Genomic DNA, 15577 nt, shown 5'->3' on the forward strand with positions numbered 1-15577 from the left:
CATTATTCAGTATTATATCAGCAGTGGGTGTAGAGCAACCTTAAGCCTTTAATGATCTTCTTAAACTACTTAGTGCATGTACTGTGTATTCACATGTAGTAAAACATTTAAACTGTAAAACTGGGCTAGTTATGTAAGATTTTTAGCTGACTGGCCCTGTCCCAAGCTTATGGTAGTGTGAAACAGTAGAGTACAGTACCTCTCTGCCAAAAGATGAGAAGTAGCACTTTCTGCCATATGCTAGCAACTAATGTCCAGAGATTAATGTGCTCACTATCCCAGATGTCTGGATCTACTAAAGCCTGGTTTGGGGAAGGCCCTGGGTGAACTCCCAGAAACTCCCAGACTTTTACTACACATCAATATATTGCTCACTCCCTTTGGAGATTGAATCAAGAAGTAACTTGTTTATACAGTACTGTGCAATAGTACTATGCAAATAAATGCTGTACAGCAAAGATGCCTTCAAACATAACGTAATTAAATGTTTCTACATAAAAAAAAATTAAATACTATAAAGAGCAGTAAACAGAAATAAATGAAACAAAGTCGATATTTGGTGTGATGACCATCCATCCATCCATCTTCTATACCGCTTATCCTTCCTTCAGGGTCACGGGGAAACCTGGAGCCTATCCCAAGGAGCATCAGGCACAAGGCGGGGTACACCCTGCGATGGGCACAATCACATACACATTCACACACCCATTCATACACTACGGACACTTTGCACATGCCAATCAGCCTACCATGCATGTCTTTGGACTGGGGAAGGAAACCGGAGTACACGGAGGAAACCCCTGCAGCACGGGGAGAACATGCAAACTCCACACACACAGGGCCATGGTGGGAATCAAACCCCCAACCCTCGAGGTGTGAGGCAAATGTGCTAACCACTAAGCCACCATGCAATTTGTGTAATTTTATAAGGAAATTAGCTGGTAAGTTTTACTGAACATATTGAACCAGCAACAGTACTTCTGGGGACTTTGACTTTCACACTTTCTTCATATTTTTGCAGCAAAACCGAGCAGCCTTCATTATGTTTTTTTTGTTTGAAAAAGGGTCTCTTACATAATATGTTGCTTTCTTTACTGACATACATCTGTAACATTTAATTTTGTGCTGGAAAACTAATGTTTGGAAATCGAACATATTTTTTTTTGTACTGACTTGATAATGTTGAAGTCATAAAATAAAAATCTCTAACAAAGTCTGTACTGAAAAAATAGGATTCCTAAGACTTTTGCACAGCAGTGTATGTTTATATGACCCATCGAGTAAATGACTTGTTAAGAGTGTGCAAAAGATGGCCTATAGCCTAAATAATGCTGGAAATACATGGCATTCTATAGTGTCTACCTTGAAAGAAAGTTTGCCCACAGTTTAAGATTATGTTATGTTTGTTATGTTATACTACTGGGGGATATGTCCTCCAATGTTCCAGTCTGCAGAACTGCCCAGTCAAAGCTCTCTAGTGGTGCAACACAAAAGGTTATGCCCTATCATTGCAAGATTGTGAGTTTGAATCTCAACACTGCCACAGCCATCTGTTGTGCTGCCCTGTGATGCAGCATGAACAGTAGTTTGAAAAGATGCAGAGGTTGATAGCTGTCATGTGATAGGGAAGAGCTAGCTAATGGGTAGTATTTGGCAAATAACCAAATTGAGGAGAAAATGGGAATGGCCTAGTCAAAGCCCAGATCTCAATCTGATTGAGAATCTGGTGTTTGAAAATCGCTGTTTACCAAAGGTCTCCATCCAGCCTAACAGAGCTTGGTTGATTTTGATAAGAAGAATGGATAAAAATATCTAGGTATGCAAAGCTGATAAATTCAAATCCCAGAAGACTTAAAGCTGTAATTGCAGGCAAAGGTGCTTCAAGTAGTTACTTATACTTACAGTGGGGGAAATAAGTATTGAAGGAGTCAACATTTTTTTCAGTAAATATATTTCCAGTAAGACTATTCACATGAAATTTTCACCAGACTTTCATATTAACTCAAGAAATCCACACATATAAAGAAATCCAAACATTAAAATCCATAAATAAAGTTATGTGTAATAAAGTTGAATGACACAGGAAAAAAGTATTGAACACGCTAACTGAAATCTATTCAATACTTAGTGGAGAAGCCTTTGTTTGTAATGACAGCGTCGAGACGCTTCCTGTATGAAGAAATTAATTGGCCACAGTATTCAGGTGTGATTCTTCTGAACATATTGTCTTTAAATTTGGTTCAATTGGATTCAAGTCAGGTGATTGACTGGGCAATTCTAACATGTTGATTTTTTTCTCTGAAACCAATTGAGAGTTTCTTTTGCTGTATGCTTTGGATCGTTATCCAGCTGGAAGGTCCACCCACATCTCATCTTCATCATCCTGGTGGATGGCAGCAGATTCTTCTCAAGAATCACCCAGTAAAGGGCTCCATTCATCATTCCTTCAATGATATGAAATCTGCTAGTACCATGTGATGAAAAACAGCCCCACACCATGTTGCTTCCACCTCCAAAATTCACTGTTGGTATAGTGTTTTAAGGGTGATGTGTAGTGCCATTTCTTCTCCAAACATGTTGTGTAGTATGACATGATGTGTAGTATAAATTTTGCTCTCGTCTGACCAGAATACACTCTCCCAGTATTTCATAGGCTTGTCCAAATAAGTTGTAGCAAACTTTAAACAAGCTTTGACATGGCTTTTCTTTAGTAATGGAGTCTTGTGGGGTGTGCGTGCATAGAGGCCAAGGCGGTGGAGTGCATTCCTATAGTTTTCTCTGTGATGATGGCACCTGCTGCCTCCAAGTGTTTCTGGAGCACTTTCCGAGAGGTCCTTGGCTCTTGGGCTACTCTTCTGACTATTCTTATGACTCCCTGGTCAGAAATCTTGTAAGGAGTTCCTGTACGTGGCCGGTTGATGATGAAGGGATGTTGCTTCCACTTGTGGATAATGGCCCTAATGGTGCTTACTGGAAGATTCAGAAGTTTTGAAATACATGTATATCCGATTCCATCAATATGTTTCGCAACAATAAGGTTGTGAAGGTCTTGGGAGATCTCTTTGCTTTTACCCATCATGAGATTTTTTTTTGTGTGTGACACTTTGGTACACACAGAAGCATTTTTATAGACCATCAATTTACTTACCCAGCTGATATTAATTTGCACAGATAGGGGGTATAATTACTTACTGATTTCAACTGGTTCATTGCCTTACCTTGCCTTGGAGAACTGCTTTTTCTTAGCGTGTTCAATACTTTTTTCCTGTGTCATTCCACCTTATTACACATAGCTTTATTTATGGACTTTATTGTTTGGAATTCTTTATATGTGTGCATTTCTTGAGTTAATATGAAAGTCTGGTGAAAATTTCATGTGAATAGCCTCATTGGAAATATATTTACAGATTCAGTACTTATTTCCCCCACTGTATGCAACCAATGAATTTCTGCTTTTTTGTTTAACTAATCTTTGTGCCACAATAATAATAATAAATAAATAAAAACCTTGTTAGACGGTTTGTGTAATTCAAATGTCAATTTTGTGTAGAAACACTACAAATTGTGGAAAAGTTCAAGGGGTATATACTTATATAAAGCACTATATATTTTTTCTACCTTGCACTGACAGTTCAATATAATTTTGTTTCATTTTCTTGATGCCTACTATATTATACCCAAAATGATTTCTGGCACTTTGGAGTTTGTCTTCACACTTAATACCTAGGACTTCTAAAACAATAAAAAAAGAAACAACTTTTTTCTTCTCATTCTCTCTATGTTCTACATGTAAGTGGTTGTTATGTTTCAGCTGTATTTTATTGTTTGTGACCATTTCAAGGCGGTATTCAGGGGAGTGAAGGAAACATGTTTCTGTTTTTAGTGAAATCTGCTGTATGCTGAATAAATGCCCTTATATTGTGGCTTGTAGTCACATGCTATGTATATGCATACACTGAATTTCCTGCTTTTAATTTGATTTGTACAAATGTTTGTTCATTGAGAAAAATAGTGATTCTCCAAGTAAGTCTGCTGACCCATCTTAATAGATAAGGGCCATAGACTTCACAGACACTCTGCTTTATCTAGTCAACAAGTTGTTTCCATTTCATGTTTATTGATAAGGGGGAGTTTTTGTTCATTGTGCTTTTTTAACTATCGAGCTAACAAGAGCTGTGTTGTCTCTTAAGCAGCATGCCCGCTATCTTGCTGTCATGTCATTGAAGTGCTCATTGGTGATTTAAGTGGAAAAAGACTTGCAAACTAATATCTCAGGCTAATTTTTGTTCCTCTTAGGACTGCAGGAAAAACCATTTAATTCTCTTGCAATTTACATCTCATGAAAAAAAAACAAAATTGGGAATTACCTCAATTTGGTCATAGGGTATTTGGCTGTAGTGGTGAAGAATCATTAGACAGTTCCAAATGCAATACATCCTGCATGTTATAGCATAATGATTAACAGTAGTTGTATAACAGCAGTGCATTCCGTAATACCATCTAAAGTGTGATTTCCGTTCCTCTTTCAAACCGTTTCCATGCAATGAGTCAGTCTGTGCTACAAAGCTGGTGATTATGGTGCTTCATGACATCAGTGTTCTTACTTTTACATGGCAGTAACTTTGTTGGACATCCTCTGTATACACTGGAGCTCTATATAGCTGGAGGTTCCATCACAGGGTTTTTCTCTGGGTTTTTCTCACATAAAATCACTGATTTTTGACAGCTGTGTTAACAGTACCAAGAGCTTATTAGACCATATGTGATGTACAGGCATCCAGCCCTGTTTTCTTGTCTGTCACTGTCAATAGAGATGGCTGAAAAAACATCCCTAAAGGACCGCAAACTTCCTTCGCCTTGACATGCAGTCTCTATCTTAACAGGGTAATGGATTCTTCCTATATTAGGACTTTGGTCAGTCAAGTGGGCACACTGCTCCTTCATTTCCTTTGTTTTGTACGCTGGGGGGTATGTTGATTAATGTAGTTCATTACTGGGAAGGGAACTGAGAAGGTTTGCTGGATGGTGATGTATACACTAAAGGCCTGGTAGTTATTGATGTTTAAAATGACACTGTTAATAGAAATGGAAATAAAAAGATCAATCAAGTGGGTTACATTACATGCAGTTCATATAAGTCAGCTGCCCTATAAACAAAGTGTACAATATGCTGTAACATCTCCATTATTAACTTTTAAGAATTATTGTACTGTCACATGTGCATCTGAATCAACATATTTATTGCAAATATCTACTGGTTTTTTAAGATGTAAAAGATAAGATTTCCAGTCTATGGTGGTTAATTGGGAAGAGCCACATTAAAAACATAAATTAACACATTTTTAAGTGTTGCTTAGTATGGTATTAATACAACATATTATTACACACAAACTAAACCATGCAGCAAATAGAGAAAGCAAAAATCATTAAGGAGCTCTCAGTGCTAAAGTACAGGGTGATGGGTACCCTGGTTTCTCCAAAGGGAGGCGGAGTGATCTTAGCCAGCGCCCCCGAAAGCCCCCCCCAATCTAATAAAAAGCTGTGGTTACAAACACTGAGAACCCCAAACTTTTCAGTGTCAACGAAACTGTCTGTTTCCTACGCCTTCTCACACCAACGAAGACAGCAGCAATTTTCTGTGCAGTATCCAGGGGTAGTGTACCTAAGTTTGAGCTAACATCCCCTTTTTTTGCTTCTCTAGTGCACAGGCCCAAAGACAAAGGAAAAAGAAAGAAGATGATAACCATAATTTTCTTGACGTTAGTCTGCCTGAGCCTTGCCAACAACGCGTATACAGCAGGTATGGCAAATCTGAGAATTAATGTTTTTCTGGGAATGAATGAGTGTGCATGTGTGCATGTACGTGTGCGTGTGTGTGTGTGTGTATGTGTGTGTGTGTGTGTGTGTGTGCGTGTGTGTGCGCGTGTGTGTCTACTTGTACAATAAAACTAAACAGTGAAAAATTGCTTATGACACAAAGTAACACTGTGTAACACTGCAGTAAGAATTTGGGGGACTATTAAGTTAAGTAATTCTTGGGATGCCCCATGAATGAATGAATGAATGGATGTCAACTAAAAACAATGCATTTTCTGTTTGTATTAATTTATACTCTCTCTCTTTCTGAAGCATCTAATAAGACTAACAAACACATAATGGTCCTAGGAAGGGGGGAAGGGGATGGTGAGCCAAAAAGAAAAAGTAAACTGTTATATTCATAAGGTTATATATGACAATATTGTGATTGCTGTGATGACCCCAAAAACGTCAAAGCAAATAGCTTTAGAATTTCAAATTGTAAAATATATAATAGTATAATTTTATAATAGTATAAAATGTTGCCAAATGTGAAATTAACAGTGAGCAATTTTTCAAGTGTCAATCTACTGTATCTAAAATATGAAATAAAAAATTATTCCAACTATTTACTGTCAATGTAATATTATGTGCATGATTTGTGGTCACATTTGCATGAGCAGTTATTTAAAGTTTATTATTAGTAGTTCTGCTGTACATGTTTTCTTCTGTATATACTTTAGCTCATTCAGCATTAAGCTATAGGACTACTTAAATCAGAGCTATATGTGAACTATGTAGCCATTATATATGGTCTCAAAGCAGAGACATTGCCAGATGCTGTGTTTTCACCCATCCCCCTTGACAGGCTGGGAGAGCAAGATGAACAACTTCAGCATTTTGAGCCCCTTGCTGAACTCTGTCCAAATGCCTCTCCCTTTCCCTCTGAGGTAATGGTGTGTTAAGTAAGCAGACTGAATGGGCTCAGATTGGGTCTGGACTGTGGCCTGGCGAGCAAAGAAGATGAGAGGAGAGGAAGGAGGGAGTAAAGCTATTATGTGCCTTATTGCCTTAACAGACAGCCTGAGACAGGCCTGATTTATATGGGAAGAAAGGCATAATGCAGTCATTACACTGCCATGGATCAGTAGGAATGTGTGTGTCTATAAGAGAAAGAGAGAGAGCAAAATAGAGCTCTTGTGTTTCCATATATGTGAGGATCTAATTATTCATTAAGAATATTAAACCCTATAAACTCACAGAATCTGTTGGCGGGTCCATACTTTCATTCCTCACTCACTGTAACTACATAATGTTCCTATTAGAATCCTTGTATTTACTGAAAAATTCATAATACTTACTGAATAAACTGACTAATAAGCTCCTCACATGGGTTATGGTATACCTAAAATTATTGGAGTTTATATATATAAAGGTTATGTCGCCTGTGTTGAGTGATGATTACTCTGAAAATATGTTCAAAATAGTGCCTGAAATTTTTTAATTAATGTTTGATGGATTGTCATTCTAAAATATACACATGTGCATTCTCAGCTGCAGTTAGTCCCCATGGATTCATAAGACCTGTAGCTAAAATATGAAGAATTTAAGGGGGCTTCCTAGTATACTGGTTATATCCAAAGCCCAGGAGTGTGCAACAACAGCCACTACAACAGAAGTACAAATTCTGCAGACAGATGCAGAACAAATTACCATGCTGAATTACTGTGTTAACATAAATTTATAGCACTTCCTCTATCCCAACTCAAAGAGACATCTGGTTCTAGTCTCTCAGTTGTATAACATTGTATAACGTTGTGTGACAATGATTGTCTGTAGTTGTAAAATTGCAAAATGTCTTAGCTGCCCTGTATTTTATCACTGTCAATGCCTGGTTATTTTAATTTGATTTTAATTTCACTTAATGTTACTTGATAATTACTCATTGCAAAAAAAATCCTTGTATAAATAAGTTACTCTGTGATACATGAGAACTCTACACTAAGAGGAAAAAAACACACACAGTGCCAACCAGTTAATTAACATCCCTTGCAGCCACTGGGTGGTCTTTTGTTACTGTGAGAGAAGACCATTGCAGGACACATTGAATGTCTGCATTCTTTAAGTTTTTCAAATGTAGTCAAGGGCTGGACAGAGTTTATATATGAGTCAGAAATGGGCAACCAGCCAGCATTGAAATGCAAAGCACACTAACTGAGACTAAACAGTAAAAGGTACAATAAAAACTATATCAGTGAAATTCATAATGAGTATTATAAAGTAAAACCTCTATTTGAAAACAAACTGAACATGATGGTTCAACATAAGCAATGCTTATCTCCTAAATTGAGTTCCCAAGCCTCATTAGCAATCTTCTTGGCTGATTTTAGTGAGATATGCCTGGTGTAAGTCACTCCCTGTAAACCAACCCAACTTCATAGTTGATAGTCAAATTCAACTGGTGACTTGTCTAGAGCTTTTCCAATATTTCCATTCTGTCAGACAACTGTAAGTTTTTCCAAGCCTTTGTGGCACCTAAATCAGAATAGATAGGTTGAACATTTGCTGTCATCCTCAAAGGGCGTGCCCAGATATTTAATGATATTTATGTCATCAGGCTTGGGATAACGGAATACATGTAACGGCGTTACGTAATTAGGATACAAAACAACTGGTAACTGTAATCTGTTACAGTTATGTCAAAAACAGAGTAATCACATTACAAGTACATTTTGTAAAAAATGGGAATACTCTCAAGATTACAAATTTTTCATTTAAAACCAAAGAAATTAATCATTTGACATAATACATTATAGACAGCTACTTGATTATAGATCTGGTTCTCTCTTTCTAGTCGTGGCTCACATGAGAAACCTCCTGTTCCATACACAAAAAAAGTTTGCGCATTGTTAATTTGGTAGAAATTAACACAAACTGTTCTCTGAAATGCTTTTGTCAGGGTGACCATACGTCCTCTGGACCATACGTCCTGACATGTCCTCTTTTTCAGACTTTAAAAAAGCATCCAACCAGGATTTCTAAATTTGCAAAAATGTGCAGGATTCAGCTTTAGTTTCATTATGATGTTCTTTTGGTCTAACACTGCATCATGTGTGCACATATTTGCATTGCTTTAACCCCTCTCTGTAAGTCCCACCTTCTCGCACACCAGTTGGTCGATTATAAAAGGCTTGCAGCAAATATTGGCCAAATTCCTGCATCTCAACCGTTAGCCTACTTTCAGCGAATGCATGAAGGTGAAGCAATGTTTGTGCTTGACAGAAGCAGCAAATGACAGCTGTCCTGAGTTGAAACAATGGCCATGTCCATATAAGGTCATTTTTAATTTCAAGTTATCACATTGCTTCGTACTATATAGCCATTCAAATATGTAAATGATGGGAGAAGAGGCAGAAGGTACACTTGTGGCATCTGATATTTTATTTTACTCCATGGACATTCAAATGAATGTAGGAAAAAATGTAAACCGTGGACAGAGTGAAACCAATTATATAATTATATATATATATATATATATATATATATATATATATATATATATATATATATATATATATATATATATATATATATATATGTGTGTGTGTGTGTGTGTGTGTGTGTGTGTGTGTGTGTGTGTGTGTGTGTAATTTATGTGATGGTAATAGTGTGTCTTTTTCAGTGTATTAAAGTCTGCATTCATAGTAACACTATTTTGAATGCTATTAAGACACACACACTTTTTTTTGTTTGTTTGTTTTTTTTGGAAAAGCAGAATATGCTCATCCTAGTGTTTGTGATGTAATCTTACCCACATCAGGGAATGTAAACATATTTTATTTATTTATTTACATAAAACAAATCCAAACATTGAGATCTAAAATATGCTTTAAATTAAAGTGACTTTATTTGCATATGTGACCTTGAAGTAATCCAAAAATAATTAGATTACATTACTTTCATATTGTGATACTTGGATTATGTTACTGATTACATTTTTATGAAGTAATTCGTAACTCTAACAGAATGCATTTTTAAAGTAACCCTCCCAACCCTGTATGTCATTTTCCTCTTCATTTTATACCCTCTGTTTCAGCTCACTGTCCTGTGAGTTCCAGTTTATTAGGCTTCAGACAAAGTACAGTCACTGCCTCATTGGCTTACCAGGAGCAGAAGTGTTATTACTCATTATTTGCTAATTGCTTGATGTGTCCAGTCTGTTTGCTGAATGTATTAGGGTGTAGGATACTGTTATAAGGGAAAAAAAGAGGATGCAAGTAAAAGAAGACGGTCGATGGAGGAAGACAAAAGCTAGCACTGACTTTGATATCCACTGCAGCACATGCGGGATAGATTTTACTGGAATGTGTCACGAATTATGGTTTTACTGTGGTACAGGAAGTCTTTGAATAATAATTTCTCAGGGTTGAAAGTTCAAAAGGATTGAGAAAATGCTAGAAAGATGGCAAAATCCATCAAAATGTGCCAAGAGTCTAAAGTGAACTTTGGGTGAACACGGATTTGATATTGATATTTAGATAACTGAGGGCACTATTCAGTTTAAATAATGTCAGATGGTCCTGAACTGTAGCACAAACAAAGACCACAGCTTTTACCTGGATCACAATTGCACTAAAATCTAAATAGATAATTTCTTTAAATAGAAGTTTGGTGCATTTTCGAATGGCAAATACCAACTTGATAATTATCAAGTCATATGTAGATATTTTGGTATTTTGGATAAACATGGAGGGCATCTTTATCTCTTTTCAGAGAGTCGCCTTCAGATCTTTGCCAGTCCAGGTGAGAATGTTAGCTTGCCCTGCCACCTGAACCCTACTGATACCTTCACTTTTGGTGGGCTCGGAAACAGGATCAAATGGACCAAGCTTAAGGATGCTGACGACGAAACTGATGTGCTGATTCGTATGGGTTTCCACAAGGTCACACATGGCGGCTTCCAAAACCGTGTTCATCTGCAGGAGGCTGATGAAAATGATGCCACCCTGATTATTAAAAACGTCAACCTGGATGATTTTGGCACATACAAGTGCGAGATCATCAATGGCATGGATGACATCATTCTTGAGATGGAGCTTCGAATGCGTGGTAATTAAATTTGTCAAATTTCACTTCATGTTCTATAATAATCTGATTATGTGTAACTTTTGTATATATTTTTGCACCACTATAAAAACCAATTACCAATAACCAATTTATATACAGTCATGTGAAAAAATAACCTCATGGAAATTTTTAGCTTTTTTGACATATTTGTACAAGCAAACATTTCATCATCTTTGAAATAGTGCCTATTAAAAAAAGTTGATATAATTAGACAAAACCACAAGGAAAATTAGTTTTTTCAAACATTTATTCAACAGATATATCAATAGATGTGATATTCTTCTGTGGAAAAAGTAAATACACTCTTGGCCTCAGAAGCTAGTATTGCTGCCTTTAGCTGAAATAACTTCTTGTCAGCATTTTGCATAATTGTCCACCAGGCTTGCTGGAATAGTAATGCAATAGTCTTTCAGTTGCAAGATGTTTGAGGGTTTTCTTGCATATACTGCCCGTTTCTAATCCCCCCACAACATTTTAATGGGATTTAAATCTGGGTTTTGACTAGGCCATTCCATAACCCTCCATATCTTCTTTTTGAGCCATTCCTATTGCTAGTGTTCTGATTTGCTAGTGTGCTTAGAATCATTATCCGTTTAAATGTCCACTTTTGGTTCAACTTCAATTTTCGGACAGCTGGCCTCACATTATTTTCAAATACTCTTTGATATGATGCAGAATTCACAGTTGAAACAATAAACACAAGCTGTCCAATCCCTGATGAAGTGAGGCAACCCCAAACCATAACATTTCCACCACCGTGCTTCACAGTTGGTTTCAACATGTATGCTGTTACTGTGGCCAGATAACGCTATCTTTGATTTGTTTGGCCTGGTCTTTGCCTACATGCTCATTGGCAAACTGTACTCTTACAAATTCTTGCTTTTTCCTGGCACGCCTCCTATTGCGGTCACATTTGTGCAATCTCTTTCTGATTGTAGAAGCTTGCACTTTGACAAAAACACAAGTGCAAAAACTTACTAGCAGATCCTGTGATTAAATTTTGGGGTTCTTGGAGACTTCTCTTTACATCAGATGGTCTGCTCTTGGGCTGAATTTGCTGGGATGGCCCGTCCTGGATAAATTGGCAATCATTTGAACTCTGGGTCATTTGTAAATTATTTTCCTTACAATGGAATGAAGTATATATTTTAAAATAATTTAGAGATCTTTTTAAATCCCTTGCCAGACTCATAGGCATCCACAACCTTTTTTCTGAAGGCCTTACAGAACTCTTTAGATCTTGGCAAGATGACACCACACACGTCAATATCAAAGGGAACACCAGATACTAGATATGAGAGGGGTATAAATAAGACAGGTTCCACCTGCAATCCCTAAGCATGTTCTGATCACTGGCACCCAATCTTGAAAACCTGATTCTAATTTTATGGATTTGAATGTGCGATAAATGTAGGGATGTGACTGATCTATTTTTGTTCATTTAAATTGTAAAAATTACTACAGAATGTCAATTTCTTGTCATTTCATGGAGTGTATCAAATTTATTAATAGGCATTGTTTCAAAGATGATCAAATGGTTGCTTGTATAATATGTCAAAAAAGCCAACAATTTCCATGGGGCGTACTTATTTCTTCACATGACTGTATATATATATATATATATATATATATATATATATATATATATATATATATATATGATCTAGTAATTTTCATCCTATTATTCCACAGAAAAGACATTTCATGCACATGCACATACTGAATGAAAATTTGTTCTTGCCTTTGGCAAAGGCTGTCCTTGCACACACGACATCAGGGTAGTGAATAGGATGTCTTCAAATAAGATTCCAAGCTATAATGAAAACAGGCTACCACAAATGGACGTAGATAGTATTGGAATAGAGATGGCAACCTTCAGGCATGCAAGTAATTGTTTCTGCATTAAAGCTCAAATAGTCTTGCCCAAGGACTAAAAGGAGAGAAGAAGTTTGACACTTTTACAGGGTCTTCAGTCAGTGATGGTATAGTCATTGTTCACAGCTTTAATATAAAAAAAAAAAAAGATCTTGAATATTTACCAAACTCATGATTACTACACATGGTAAACCTTTAAATCCAAATACATCTTATTTTAAACTGAATTGAACCATTTTTAAGAGAAGCATCACTCTATTTTACAGGGGTTGTATTCCCATACTCACCACACTTGGGCCGTTACAACCTGAACTTCCATGATGCTGAGGCAGCCTGCTGGGGGCAGGATGCGGTGGTGGCATCATTTGCACAGCTCTACCAGGCCTGGAAAGGTGGACTGGACTGGTGCAATGCTGGCTGGCTGAGTGATGGAACCGTACAGTACCCTATCACCAAACCCAGACAGCCATGTGGGGGCAATGTTGCTGCTGGACTCAGGAATTACGGCCGTCGTAACAAAACCAACAGCCGCTTTGATGTTTTCTGCTACACCGCTGGATACAATGGTGCTTGAAGCTTGAGGAGCCCTTGGCTAGCCTCTTAATGCTAAATTTTTACATTTTAATTTCCTTTTAGCTGAAATAGTTACAGCAGTAGGGTGGGGTTAGCAATCAGCGATTTTCATAAAAATGTATTCATACCAAATCTGAAAAAAATGCCCCATCATCACACTTTATATTAAGATGTAAGCTAACATTAGCTAACATTATTTAGTGCATTCATTAACATTAAAAACCATACATTTTAGCATATATTCATGGAAATTTTAACAAAGCAAATAATATTTTTGGTTTGTTGTGTTTTTTAAATAACGTACCAAATAAGCCAAAACCTGCAACAACCGATATTTATCAGTGAGGTAAAAAAAAAAAATAAAAAATAAAAATAAAAAAATTATATACTGTTAAGATTTTTGCATATTAATTATCATTCAAATGTAAATGAATACATACATTGTTAATGTTATTTATGGTTTACTAACGCATATTTATGCTAATATTAACTAATGAAGAAAATAATGTTATTTAAGGGAACATTAATGTTAAGCATTGTTATAGTATCTGTCTTGTTTACTGTTGATTTCTATTTGTGTTTTAATCTTACACTCTGTATTACTATACTATTACTGTATGAATCCTATAATAATTTACACTCTTCTGGTCCTCAGGAAATGTGTTCTTCGTGAATCAGAAACTGACCTACCTTGAGGCTGTGCAGGCCTGTGAGGATGATAAAGCTGAGCTGGCAAAAGTAGGGCACATATTTGCTGCCTGGAAGCTGCAGGGGTATGACCACTGTGATGCTGGCTGGTTGGCTGATGGTAGTGTGAGATACCCCATCTCCAAGCCCAGGATGAAGTGCAGCCCCACAGAAGCCGCTGTCCGTTCAGTTGGATTTCCTGACAAGAAGCACAAGCTCTACGGTGCCTACTGCTACAGAGCTAACCAGTAATATGCAACACCTTATCTAAGCTCGCACACCAACCAAAGAGCTGTAACACACAAGCATTGAATCATACAGCATGCTGAGTTATCATGAGAAAACATTGAAACTGTGATTTTTAAAAAAAAAAAAATAGTACATCCTGAAATTTTTTATACTGTACATTCCAAATACATATTGCAAATGGTACAATTATTCATTCATTCATTCATTCATTCATTCATTCATTCATAGTTTTGCTCAAATATTTTCTTCCCTTGCACCAAATCTTGTGATACCACAGCTAGTACTTAGTAGTAATTTCAATCTATAAAAAAAAATGTGACATGCTGCTGGAGACGCAATGCAGTTTTGGTCATTGCAGAAAGCTGCAAATGCAGTTATAGTCGATCCAGATGCAGATTAAATCTTTAATAGGACCCAGTTGCTTATTAGCGACTGCATTTTAAATGACTAATCTAAGCCTTGCACTTGCATAATTGTGAGTGCCAACAAAGCATTGTTTCATGGGTTGGATTTATTAAAGAACACCAATTTCTTATATGTTTATGGACTAAGCTACAATGACTTGCCACTGAAAGCAGATCTCATATTCTGTATTTCAAACATGGGTTTGTTTATATGATTAGGAAGAAAATTCCACGTATTATTCCTCTTTGTACTACAAAGCCACAATATAGGCACATTATGTACTTTTTTTTTTTAAACTAAAATGCAGTGTATTGTTTTTACATCAATTTTCCAAATGGAAAATAAAACCTCACAAAATTTAAATGGACTTTGAATGTATTATTTTCTTCATTAGTGTGGTTGTAATTTTGCATATAGGTGCAAAATTAGGTGCATTGCTGTGCATAATTTTGCATCAGTTTGTGCATATTCCAGAGCTGGTCGAGTGTGCTGACAACTTACTATTTACTATATTGTGTCTGAAAAGGAAGGCATGCATAAAGACTCTTTGTTCCAGCACCTATAGGTGGTGGAATGAACTTCCCCTAGCTGTCCGAACAGCTGAGACACTGGCAGTACCTACCTCTTCCTGAAGTATTTAAAGTAGCACTGTAAAAAAATAATAATAATGAATTGTGTTGTCTGTGTGCTTTTCTTACTTTATTACCTGCCCAGCAGAGTTTTTAGACTGATGGTAATCTTAGTCCGTGACCTAGTGAAGCAGTATCAGGATGTATTTATTTAAAAAAAAGGTAGAGCGCTTCTGTACGTCACTCTGGATAAGGGCATCTGCCAAATGCCAAATGTAACTGTAAACAGGGACAAT

At 36.7% G+C, this 15577-nt stretch overlaps 1 protein-coding gene across 1 annotated transcript; it reads left to right on the forward strand.

Annotated features, from left to right (window-relative positions):
- Positions 1 to 5546: 5546 nt before the first annotated feature.
- hapln1a (hyaluronan and proteoglycan link protein 1a) lies at positions 5547 to 15075 on the forward strand. The gene is made up of 4 exons (XM_017452549.3): positions 5547 to 5800; positions 10570 to 10905; positions 13065 to 13364; positions 14027 to 15075. Exons 1-4 carry the CDS (start codon positions 5737 to 5739, stop codon positions 14308 to 14310), a joined length of 984 nt encoding a protein of 327 aa, XP_017308038.1. The 5' UTR covers positions 5547 to 5736; the 3' UTR covers positions 14311 to 15075.
- Positions 15076 to 15577: the final 502 nt, after the last annotated feature.

Source organism: Ictalurus punctatus, chromosome 22 (assembly GCF_001660625.3).
Source record: "Ictalurus punctatus breed USDA103 chromosome 22, Coco_2.0, whole genome shotgun sequence".
Taxonomy (NCBI): Eukaryota; Metazoa; Chordata; class Actinopteri; order Siluriformes; family Ictaluridae; genus Ictalurus; species Ictalurus punctatus.

Excerpts from the sequence above, each read along its gene's own strand:
- hapln1a (XM_017452549.3), top strand. The coding sequence starts at position 5,737 with ATGATAACCATAATTTTCTTGACGTTAGTCTGCCTGAGCCTTGCCAAC. Across the intron at positions 10,906-13,064 it reads GATGGAGCTTCGAATGCGTG|GGGTTGTATTCCCATACTCA; the intron begins GTAATTAAATTT and ends TCTATTTTACAG. Across the intron at positions 13,365-14,026 it reads CTACACCGCTGGATACAATG|GAAATGTGTTCTTCGTGAAT; the intron begins GTGCTTGAAGCT and ends TCTGGTCCTCAG.